The following is a 13,049-nucleotide window of genomic DNA, read 5'->3' on the forward strand; positions in this document are numbered from 1 at the left end:
CCGCCTAGAGTTTGCCAAAAGGCAGCTAAAGGACTCTCAGACCATGAGAAACAAGATTCTCTGGTCTGATGAAACCAAGATTGAACTCTTTGGCCTGAATGCCAAGCGTCACGTCTGGATGAAACCTGGCACCATCCCAACGGTGAAGCATGGTGGTGGCAGCATCATGCTGTGGGGTGTTTTTCAGAGGCAGGGACTGGGTGAATAGTCAGGATCGAGGGAAAGATGGACGGGGCAAAGTACATAGACATCCTTGATGAAAACCTGCTCCTGAGCGCTTAGGACCTCAGACTAGGGCGAAGGTTCACCTTCCAACAGGACAACGACCCAAAGCACACATTCAAGATGCAGGAGTGGGAGTGGGACAAGTCTTTGAATGGACTGGCCCGCCCGTTCCCCAGACCTGAATCCAATTGAGCACATCTGGGACATCATGTCTCGCTCCATCCACCAACGCCACGTTGCACCACAGACTGTCCAGGAGTTGGCGGATGCTTACAGGCACGTGGAGGCCACACACACTACTGAGCCTCATTTTGACTTGTTTTAAGGACATTACATCAAAGTTGGATCAGCCTGTAGTGTGGTTTTCCACTTTAATTTTGAGTGTGACTCCAAATCCAGACCTCCATGGGTTGATAAATTGGATTTCCATTGATTATTTTTGTGTGATTTTGTTGTCAGCACATTCAACTATGTAAAGAAAAAAGTATTTAATAAGATTATTTATTTCATTCAGATCTAGGATGTGTTGTTTAAGTGTTCCCTTTATGTTTTTGAGCAGTATATATAAATGCAACATGTGTTGGTCCATGTTTCATGAGCTGAATAAAAGATCCCAGAAATGTTCCGTATGCACAAAAAGGTGATTTCTCTAAAATGTTGTGCACAAATTTGTTTACATCCCTGTTAGTGAGCATTTCTCCTTTGCCAAGATAATCCATCCACCTGACAGGTGTGGCATGTCAAGAAGCTGATTTAACAGCATGATCATTACACAGGTGCACCTTGTGCCGGGGACAATAAAAGGCCACTCTAAAATGTGCCACAGATGTCTCAAGTTTTGAGGGAGCATGCAATTGGCATGCTGACTGCAGCAATGTCTACCAGAGCTGTTGCCAGAGAATTGTATGTTCATTTCTCTACCATAAGCAACGTTGTTTTAGAGAATTTGGCAGTATGTCCAAACGGCCTCACATCCGCAGACCACGTGTACCCGCGCCAGCCCAGGACCTCCACACCCGGCTTCTTTACCTGCGGGACGGTCTAAGACGAGCCATCCAGACAGCTGATGAAACTGTGGGTTTGCACAACTGAAGAACTTCTAAAAAAAACTGTCAGAAACCGTCTCTGGGAAGCTCATCAGCGTGCTCGTCGTCCTCACCAGGGTCTTGACCTCACTGCAGTTCGGCGTCGTAACCGACTTCTTCAGTGGGCTAATGCTCACATTCCATGGCCACTGGCACAGTGGAGAATTTTTCTTCAGTGTAGATGTCACCTTGATACATACAGTCTACTACTCAATGGTGAGGGCATGAATGGCAACAACAGGGCAACAATACCAGGACACAGTGCTTTTCGTTCCCACTTGACATGCACTACTGTCTGGCAATGGAATGGGAAGTACCTTGCCAATATCAGGGTGACCTTCACAGTAAGCACATGCATACAACACACAAAGCAATAGTAGACCTATCAGCAATACTTAAAAAAAATACATATTATTTGTTTCTTTTTTTTTTACCCCATTTTCGTGGGATCCAATTGGTAGTTACAGTCTTGTCTCATCGCTGCAACTCCCTTACTCGGGAGAGGCAAAGGTCGAGAGCCGTGTGTCCTCCAAAACACAACCCAACCAAGCCGCACTGCTTCTTGAAACAATGCCCACTTAACCTGGAAGCCAGCCGCACCAATGTGTCAGAGGAAACACCGTACACCTGGCAACCGTGTACAGCCCACCACAGGAGTCACTAATGTGTGACGGGACAAGGACATCCCTGCCGGCCAAACCCTCCCCTAGCCCAGACAACGCTGGGCCAACTATGCCCCACCCCATTGGTCTCTCCTGGACTTGAACCCAGGATCTCTAGTGGCACAGCTAGCACTGCAATTCATTGTCTTAGACCACAGCCCCACTCGGGAGGCCAAGCAATACTTTTAATAAAAAATAAACAATCGTTAGTTTTATAACTGAAAATTTACAATTATTTGTGTAAGACTAGCATTGAAATATGACTCATCCTCTGGCTTAAAAACCGAAGTCCAAACTCTCGCGGTACAGTAGCTCAATGCAGTTGCATGGTAAGAAACCAAAATAAAAAAATACAGCTCAATCAAAACTGTCTAACCAAAAGCAGAGCACTTTCGACATACCCACTCCTTACTACACGCCCAGTACTTTCCTTTCGACATACCCACTAATTTCTACACGCCCAGTACATTCCTTTCGACATACCCACTCCTTTCTACACGCCCAGTACTTTCCTTTCGACATACCCACTCATTTCTACACGCCCAGTACTTTCCTTTCGACATACCCACTCCTTTCTACACGCCCAGTACTTTCCTTTCGACATACCCACTCCTTTCTACACGCCCAGTACTTTCCTTTCTACATGCCCAGTACTTTCCTTTCGACACCCACTCGCCCATACTCAGATCGCCATATTGGAATGCAGCTACCCCCTTCTCCTCATGCCATCATGGCCACCTAATCATCCCCAGCTTCAAATTGGCTTATTCATCCCCCCTCCTCTCCCCTGTCACTGTTCCCCAGGTCGTTGCTGTAAATAAGAATGTGTTCTCAGTCAACTTACCCGGTAAAATAAAAATACATTAAACAGGGAAAAACTCTGAGCCACAAAAGATACATTATTGGCCAGGGAGTGTAAATCAAATCAAATTTGTATTGGTCACATACACATGGTTAGAAGATGTTAATGTGAGTGTATCGTAATGCTTGTGCTTCTAGTTCCTACAGGGCAGTAATATCTAACAAGTAATCTAACAATTCCCTACTAGCTACCTAATACACACAAATCTAAAGGGGTGACTGAGTATATGTACATATAAATATATGGATGAGAGGTGGCCAAGCGGCATAGGCAAGGTGCAGTAGATGGTATAAAATACAGTATATACATGTGATATGAGTGATGTAAGATATGCAAACATTATTAATAAAGTGGCATTATTTAAAGTGGCATTGTTTAAATTGACTAGTGATCCATTTATTAAAGTGGCCAGTGATTGGCTCTCAATGAGTTAATGATTGCTGTTTAGCAGTCTGATGGCCTTGAGATAGAAGCTGTTTTTCAGTCTCTCGGTCCCAGCTGTGATGTACCTGTACTGACCTCGCCTTCTGGATGGTAGCGGTGTGAACAGGCAGTGGCTCGGGTGGTTGTTGTCCTTGATGAACTTTTTGGCCTTCCTGTGACATCGGGTGCTGTAGGTGTCATGGAGGGCAGGTAGTTTGCCCCCGGTGATGCGTTGTGCAGACCGCACCACCCTCTGGAGAGCCTTGCGTTTGAGAGCGATGCGGTTGTGCATCTGTAAAAGTTAGTAAGGGTTTTGGGTGGGTTTTGGGTGACAAGCCACATTTCTTCAGCCTCCTGAGGTTGAAGAGGCGCTGTTGCACCTTCTTCACCACACTGTTTGTGTGGGTGGACCATTTCAGTTTGTCTGTGATGTGTACGCCGAGAAACTTAAAACTTTCCACCTTCTCCGCTACTGTCCCTTCAATGTGGATAGGGCGGTGCTCTCTCTGTTGTTTCCTGAAGTCCACAATCAACTCCTTTGTTTTGTTGACGTTGAGTGAGAGGTTGTACGCTATAGATTCAGGGTAGATATTGAATGTACAGTAGCTGGGTTACAGTGCATTCAGTAATTATTCATACCCCTTGACTTATGCCACATTTTCATGTGTTACAGCTTGATTTGTTTTTTTTACACACAATTACCCATGTTTTTGGAAATGTTTGCAAATGTATTGAAAATGAAATACCTCATTTACAGTGCATTCGGGAAGTATTCAGACCCCTTGACTTTTTCCACATTATGTTACATTAGTCTTATTAAAAAATGGATTAAATAAAAATAAATCCTCAGCAATCTACAAACAATACCCCATAATTGTCACACCCTGACCTTAGAGATCCCTTTTATTCTTGTAACGCCCTGGCCATAGAGAGGGGTTTTTGTTCTTTATTTTGGTTAGGCCAGGGTGTTACATTGGGTGGGCATTCTATGTTCCTTTCTCTATGTTTTTGTATTTCTTTGTTTTGGGCCGTGTGTGGCTCCCAATCAGGCACAGCTGAAGCTCGTTGTTGCTGATTGGGAGTCACACATAAGGAGCATGTTTTTCCTTTGGGTTTTGTGGGTAATTGTTTCTGTTCAGTGTGTTTCCTGTCAGTACTGTTTGGCTGTTGGTTTTCCTGTTTTTTTGTATAGTGTTCTCTTTGTTTGAATTAAATTTCAAGATGAACACTAACTCCGCTGCACCTTGGTCTTCTTCCGACGACAGCCCTTACAATTCTCTATTTGGTTAGGTCAGGGTGTGACTAGGGTGGGAAATCTATGTTACTTATTTCTATGCTGGCCTGATATGGTTTCCAATCAGAGGCAGCTGTCTATCGTTGTCTCTGGTTGGGGATCATATTTAGGCAGCCTTTTCCCACCTGTTGTTTGTGGGATCTTATTTTGAGTTAGTGCATGTTGCACCGCTGTTGTCACGGTTTGTTGTTTTGTTTATAGTTTGTTGTATATCTTGCATAGTTTCACATATTAATAAAGATGTGGAACGATACTCATGCTGAGCCTTGTTCCTTCTCTACACACAAACGTGACAATAATGACAAAGTAAAAACAGTTTTTTAGACATTTTCAGAAATACATTATTTACATATTTATTCAAACCATTTGCTATGACACACAAAATTGAACTCAGGTACATCCTGTTTCCATTGATCATCCTTGAGATGATCCTACACCTTTACTGGAGTCCATCTGTGGTAAATTCAATTGATTGGACTTGATTTGGAAAGGCACACACCTGTCTATATAAGGTCCCACTGTTGACAGGTTTATTTGAGATTCTTCAAAGTAGCCACCCTTTGCCTTGATGACAGCTTTGCACACTCTTGGCATTCTCTCAACCAGCATCATGAGGTAGTCACCTGGAATGCATTTCAACTAACAGGTGTGCCTTGTTAAATTGTGGAATTTATTTCCTTCTTAATGTGTTTGAGCCAATCAGTTGTGTTGTGACAAGGTACGGGTGGTATACAGAAGATAGGCCTATTTGGCAAAATTCGAAATTGTGTTTTTTTTACATTGGTTAACAGGCACAGTGCAACAAAATGGCATATCATACACTGCATTTGAGGAACAATGGGAAAGTAATTCTGCTTTGAATGTTGATAAACTTGTAACCTCACTTTTGAGATAATGGCCAAAATAGAATGTTTTGGTACCTACTGGAGAGCTCTTCTTTGTCTACACCCATTCAGCATCGTTCTCACCCTCTTAAGCTTTAGTCCCCACCCAAACCCTAACCATTTTACTCACCCTAGCAGAGCTGGTTAGGCTGTTTTCATGTTATCCAGAGCATTGGTGACTATAACTGTGCTGCTTACAACAATTTATTACGCTTTTTTGCCAACGTTTACTGACACCGGCCATGGGTGTTGAGCGTTCGTAAATTCATCAGTTATTCTGAGCTTTGGCACACTCAGATGAGAGTGCTCTGAAATCGGAGTAGATGGCCAGACTGGATTTACGAACAAATCCGAAATGGTTACTTGCACAGTGAAGTCTTTTGTTAAACATTTAGCTAGCTAGCTAGGTAAACAATGAACCATAATCTCAACTCATGATGTTTATACCCTGCTTGAATCTGCAGGTAGCTAACCAACCAGGTTCAATGTTAGCTAGCTAACATTAGGCCATAACTAGCAATGCAAATGGCTCTGAGATACGAGTAACAAGATCATACACATAACGTTAGCTAGTGAGCCAGCCAGCTAATGTTCGCTAGCTAACAGTACACTTTATGAAATCACTTTCAAAATTAGAAATGTGTAATGTCTGAAAATGTAGCTAACTAGACTATCTTACCTGTATTCATCATGGATGGACACGTCTCCTGTCAAGGATAGAAAATAAAACATAGAATGCCCACCCACCTATCACACCCTGGCCTAGCTAAACAGAGAAAACACAGCTCTCCTAGGTCAGAGTGTGACATCATGAATGGACACGTCTGCTGTCGGTTGCCATGGTTGCACTAAGTTTGAAGATGTAAACCGGAGACAGGTGTTTTCGCTATCTCCTTAGCTATCATACTCAAATTCCACTGATTTCAAAACTAGGTCCTCCAGAAAGTGGAGAGCAACACTTATGCAGTTTTACTACGTGATACATTGACACAAAAAGAAGTGTTAGACAGGATTACCTACACATACTGACCAGCTCAAATAGACAGAACCGTGCTATATAGTAGACAAATCCAAACTCCTCTCTCAGCATGTCCAGCCCACTCATTATCTCAGACAATCATGGCTAGCAGAAAGGTTCCTGTTTTTTTCTGTGGCTAAACCAACTTAGGCTCGTAATTTAACAATTTTATTTGTATTTACAGATGACATACACGTTTGTTATTAAGGCACATGAAAGATCACATGTTCGAGAAGGCATTTCTGCCAATTAAGGCATTTTGATTTAAAAAAAAGTTTACGTTGAAATGGCGACATATGCCTAGTTTCTTGAAATGGGCCACATATTATGGCAAGAACAGCTCAAATAAGCAAAGAGAAATGACAGTCTATCATTACTTTAAGGCATGAAGGTCCGTCAATCCGGAAAATGTCAAGAACTTTCTTCAAGTGCTATGATGAAACTGGCTCTCATGAAGACCGCCACAGGAAAGGAAGTTCATTAGAGTTACCAGCCTCAGAAATCATCATTTAACTGCACCTCAGATTGCACATCAAAGAGTTCAAGTAACAGACACATCTCAACATCAACTGTTCAGAGGAGACTGTGTGATTCAGGCCTTCATCGTATAATTGCTGTAAAGAAACCACTACTAAAGGACACCAATGAGAAGAAGAGACTTGCTTGGGCCAAGAGACATGAGCAATGGACATTAGACTGGTGGATATCTGCTTTTTGGTCTGATTTTGAGATTTTTGGTTCCAACCGCCGTGTCTTTGTGAGACGCAGAGTAGGTGAACGATAATCTCCGCATGTGTGGTTTCCACCGTGAAGTATGGAGGAGGAGGCGATGGCTGCGCCCGGCTGGCGGGCGGCGATGGTTGCGCCCGGCTGGCGGGTGTCCCTGGCTGCGCCTGGCTGGCGGGCGTCCCTGGCGGCTCCGGCGGCACTGACCCAGGATTCACCAGGCTGGGGAGATATGAAGGAGGCCAGGCCCTGGGCGCAAGCACAGGACTCACCAGTCTGGCGGGCGGCTCTGGCAGCTCCGGGCTGGCGGGCGGCTCTGGCGGCTCTGGCCCAGGATTCACCAGGCTGGGGAGACATGAAGGAGGCCTGGCCCTGGGCACAGGCACAGGACTCACCAGGCTGGGGAGACATGAAAGAGGCCTGGCCCTAGGCGTAGGCACAGGACTCACTGGGCTGGCGGGCGGCTCTGACTGCTCTGGACAGGCGGGCGGCTCTGGCGGCTCCGGACAGGCGGGCGGCTCTGGCGGCTCCGGACAGGCGGGCGGGTCTGGCGGCTCCGGACAAGCGGGCGGCTCTGGCGGCTCCGGACAGGCGGGCGGCTCTGGCGGCTCCGGACAGGCGGGCGGCTCTGGCGGCTCCGGACAGGCGGGCGGCTCTGGCGGCTCCGGACAGGCGGGCGGCTCTGGAGGCTCCGGACAGGCGGGTGGCTCTGACGGCTCCTGACTGGCGGGCGGCTATGGCGGCTCCTGATTGGTGGGCGGATGTGGCGGCTCCGGACTGGCGGGCGGCTCTGGCGGCTCTGGCGGCTCCAGATTGGCGGGCGGCTCTGGCGGCTCCGGACCGGCGGGCAGCTCTGGACTGGCGGGCAGCTCTGGACAGGCGGGCTGCCCGCCGGTCCGGAGCCGCCAGAGCCGCCCGCCAATCTGGAGCCGCCAGAGCCGCCAGAGCCGCCCGCCAGTCCGGAGCCGCCACATCCGCCCGCCAATCAGGAGCCGCCATAGCCGCCCGCCAGTCAGGAGCCGTCAGAGCCGCCCGCCTGTCCGGAGCCTCCAGAGCCGCCCGCCTGTCCGGAGCCGCCAGAGCCGCCCGCCTGTCCGGATGGGGAGACCCACTGGCGGCCTAGTCCTGGGAGGTGGCACAGGACGGACCAGGATGGGGAGACCCACTGGAGGCCTGGTCCGAGGAGGCGGCACAGGAGAGACCAGGATGAGGAGACTCACTGGAGGCCTGGTCCGTGGAGCAGGCACAGGACTGACCAGGATGGGGAGACCCACTGGCGGCCTGGTCCGTGGAGCAGGCACAGGACTGACCAGGATGGGGAGACCCACTGGAGGCCTGGTCTGAGGAGGAGGCACAGGACTGACCAGGATGGGGAGACCCACTGGAGGCCTGGTCCGTGGAAGCGGCACAGGAGAGACCAGGATGGGGAGACCCACTGGAGGCCTGGTACGTGGAGCAGGCACAGGACTGACCAGGATGGGGAGACATGCAGGAGGCCTGGTTCTGGGCGCAGGCACAGGATAGACCGGGTCCTGAAGACGCACTGGAGGTCTAGAGCGCACGGCCTGCACAACCCGTCCTTGCTCGATGCCCAATCTCCCCAGGCAGATGTTAGGAGCTGGGATGTAACGCACCGGGCTCTCCACGCGTACTGGGGACACCGGCGCTTTACTGCATAACACGGTGCCTGACCAGTACTACGTTGCCTCCTGTAAGCACGGGGACCTGGCTCAGGTCTCCAAGGGCATGCCTTTCGTTAACCTGTTAGGGCTAGGGGGCAGCATTGACACGGCTGGATAAAAAACATACCCGATTTAATCTGGTTACCACTCCTACTCAGTAACTAGAATATGCATATACTTATTACATATGGATAGAAAACACCCTAAATTTTCTAAAACTGTTTGAATGGTGTCTGTGAGTATAACAGAACTCAAATGGCAGGTCAAAACCTGAGAGATTCCTTTACAGGAAGTGGCCTGTCTGACCATTTCTGGAACTTCTTTGCCATCTCTATCATTTACTAAGGATCTCTGCTCTAACGTGACACTTCCCACGTCGTCCATAGGCTCTCAGAGCCCGGGAAAAAAGAGAATGTCGTCATTCCAGCCCCAGGCTGAAACACATTATCGCCTTTCTCAAGTGGCCCATCAAGAGACACTAGCTTATGCGCGTGACCCCGACCGCCCCCGCCTTTGGGATTTTTTCCTCTGTTTGCCGAAAAGGAGATTCCCTGTCGGAATTTTATCGCTTTTCTACGAGAAAAATGACGTAAAAATTGATTTTAAACAGCGGTTGACATGCTTCGACGTACGGCAATGGAATACTTTGAATTTTATTGTCAGGAATTGCGCCAAGCGCCGACACTTCTTTACTATTTCGGATAGTGTCTGGAACGCATCGAACAAAACGCCGCTATTCGGATATAACGATGGATTATTTTGGACCAAACCAACATTTGTTATTGAAGTAGACGTCCTGGGTGTGCATTCTGACGAAGACAACAAAAGGTAATGACATTTTTATAATAGTAAATATGATTATGGTGAGTGCTAAACTTGCCGGGTGTCTAAATAGCGAGCCCGTGATGCCTGGGCTATGTACTTAGAATATTGCAAAATGTGCTTTCACCAAAAAGCTATTTTAAAATCGGACATATCGAGTGCATAGAGGAGGTCTGTATCTATAATTCTTAAAATAATTGTTATGCTTTTTGTGAACGTTTATCGTGAGTAATTTAGTAAAATGTTAGCGAATTCCCCGTAAGTTTGCGGGGGGTATGCTAGTTCTGAACGTCACATGCTAATGTAAAAAGCTGGTTTTTGATATAAATATGAACTTGATTGAACAAAACATGCATGTATTGTATAACATAATGTCCTAGGGTTGTCATCTGATGAAGATCATCAAAGGTGAGTGCTGCATTTAGCTGTCTTCTGGGTTTTGGTGACATTATATGCTGGCTTGAAAAATGGGTGTCTGATTATTTCTGGCTTGGTACTCTGCTGACATAATCTAATGTTTTGCTTTCGTTGTAAAGCCTTTTTGAAATCGGACAGTGTGGTTAGATTAACGAGAGTCTTATCTTTAAATGGCTGTAAAATAGTCATATGTTTGAGAAATTGAAGTAATATGATTTTGAAGATTTTGAAAATCGCGCCACAGGATGGCAGTGGCTGTTACGTAGGTGGGACGAATTCGTCCCGCCGGTCCCATAGAGGTTAAATAGCAGAAAGGAAATCTTTATTGGAAAGATACTTATCTACCATTTGACAAATACAAATAATCTTGCTCTTTTGTCCATAAAAAATCATAATAATTTTGCTTTCAAGACAACTGGAACTCTGGGACAACTGGGGGAAAAAAATAGATCAAATCATAAAGTCAGAGATAATCAGGTCAGAAAGTCGAAGCTCTAGAAATAGGCTCAAGTTCCCCACCTGGAATTCCGAGTTGGATGACCTGTTAAAAAAACTTTTCCCAGTTCCGAGTTGTCTTGAACACACTGAAGTCGGAAGTCGGAGATTTCCAAGTTCCGACTTTCCAGTTGTTTTGAACACAGCATAATGTCATCATGGGTACTCAACTCTTACCATACGAGATCCAGAGACTGCTGGTTTTCTTTTCTATCTCATAGTTAATTGCACACACTTGGTGTCCCAGCACACACTTGGTGTCCCAGGTCATAATGCACTATCCTTCATTGCGGGTGATAGGTTCCGTACACATCACTGAATTCTGTATCAGAAAGTAGGCTGGACCTCTTAAAACTCGCAGATCAATGCGCTGCTCTCTTTTTGTTTATAAAATCCTTACTTCATTATTGAATTACAGACATTTGAGTCACCAGACCCGATCACAGGTATGGCTAACTTTGGAGATCCCTTCGGTCTCCACAGAGTTAGGTTTAGTTTTTTTGCACCTTACTTGTGGAATGATCTCCAGAACTCTCTAAAGTTAAATGTTTTGGTGCCACTAGGGGCAGTTCAGACGGCTGGTTGAGGAAAGTGTGATTGTTTTTCATGATTGGATTTTGTAAGTTACTTTTCTTACATTTCTTGTAAATATTGTTTTTCTTTACTTTGGTATTGTGAATTTATATGATTGTGTGCCAGGCTCCCTTGTAAAAGAAGCCTTGGTCTCAATAGGATGTCCCTTTTTAAATAAGATGTAAATAAAGATAGAATATTGCTTTGGTAATCTCCTGCCTGTGTATTCCTAGTAACCTAACCTATTTACACTGTATGTGTAATCCTCAAGGTTATTGTTATGCACTCTGCATTGGCAACCATTTATTTAAAGACTTTACAGAAACAGAGGATCAGTAGACGAAGACTTCCTTTCTTCTATAAAAAAAGAAAATAGTATATAATTGTGTTTATATTAACATCCTTTCTTTCTCTCCTTTTCCCTCCCTTAACACCCCCTCCCTCCCTCCCTCCCTCCCTCTATCAGACTACTTATGTGGGCCAGGTCAGAATGTGTACAGCATTGACTTCACCAGGTTCAAGATCAGAGACATGGAGACAGGCACAGTGCTGTTCGAAATCACCAAACCTCCTCATACAGGTGAGACACACACACACACAGGGGTCTGATTGGCCTATTATGATGAGTGTTACCTTTGAGTGTTATCTCTGTCTGTCTGTCTGTCTGTCTGTCTGTCTGTCTGTCTGTCTGTCTGTCTGTCTGTCTGTCTGTCTGTCTGTCTGTCTGTCTGTCTGTCTGTCTGTCTGTCTGTCTGTCTGTCTGTCTGTCTGTCTGTCTGTCTGTCTGTCTGTCTGTCTGTCTGTCTGTCTGTCTGTCTGTCTGTCTGTCTGTCTGTCTGTGCGTAGATAAAGCAGGAGATAAAAGCGCCATTGATCCAAACGCCGGGAGGTTTGTCCGCTACCAGTTCACCCCCGCCTTCCTGCGGCTAAGACAAGTTGGCGCCACGTAAGTCTAACCAATTAACTCACAAGGAGGTCTGTAACCCTAATCCCCATCTTACACAGAAGTCTAACCCTAACCCCCAATCTACACAAGTCTGTAACCCTAACCCCAAATGTACACATAAGTCTAAACCTAACCCTCAGTTTACACAGAAGTCTAACTCTAACCTACAAAGAGGGATGCATTTTAATCCTAAGGATATTGCCTCTTCCCCTCCCCCGCCCCCCCTCTCTTTCTGCCTTTATCTCACCATCCTTCCCCTCTCTCAGTGTTGAGTTCACCGTAGGAGACATGCCCATAGAGAACTTCCGGATGATTGAGAGGCACTACTTCAGAGAGAAGCTGCTCAAAAGCTTTGACTTTGAATTTGGCTTCTGTATGCCCAGTAGCAAGAACACGTGCGAACACATCTATGAGTTCCCCCCTCTGTCTGAGGATGTCAGTGAGTACACACACACACACACACACACACACACACACACACACACACACACACACACACACACACACACACACACACACACACACACACACACACACACAGCGAGAGAGAGAGAGAGAGAGAGAGAGGGGCCTGGGAAATGTGCTGACAGACAGTGTTTGTGTCCAAATACCCATACTTGCGTCCTAAATAGTAGGCCATTTGAGTATACGAAAAAATTATGTTTAATAGTATGCAACAGTTCCAAAATCGAGCATACTTTAAATGCCTGGATGTCATTAATTTCGGCTTTGACAAAAGCTGATCAATTAGATATGGGGATGTGCTACCAAAATCAATGAATAGCAGGAAACAATGCAATTGCACATGACTCATTCTCAGTATGTGAAAATAGAATTCTAGTTATAGTATGTACATTTTCAAAAATCGAGTATGGTTTAAATGCCAGGATGTTATACTAATTTTGGATCTTCGTCTAGTAGAATTCGATGCACAC

At 46.0% G+C, this 13,049-nt stretch overlaps 1 protein-coding gene across 1 annotated transcript in view; it reads left to right on the plus strand.

Moving 5' to 3' along the window:
* The window catches only part of LOC106560676 (protein unc-119 homolog A), a 56,498-nt gene that overhangs the window by 28,445 nt on the left and 15,004 nt on the right, over positions 1-13,049 (plus strand). Inside the window, exons 2-4 of the mRNA XM_014123782.2 lie at positions 11,635-11,748; positions 12,015-12,114; positions 12,381-12,553. Of these exons, the coding sequence (XP_013979257.1) occupies positions 11,635-11,748; positions 12,015-12,114; positions 12,381-12,553 (387 nt within the window). The remainder of the gene's footprint in view (positions 1-11,634; positions 11,749-12,014; positions 12,115-12,380; positions 12,554-13,049) is intronic.

The sequence above is a fragment of the Salmo salar genome, chromosome ssa10, assembly GCF_905237065.1.
Source record: "Salmo salar chromosome ssa10, Ssal_v3.1, whole genome shotgun sequence".
NCBI lineage: Eukaryota > Metazoa > Chordata > Actinopteri > Salmoniformes > Salmonidae > Salmo > Salmo salar.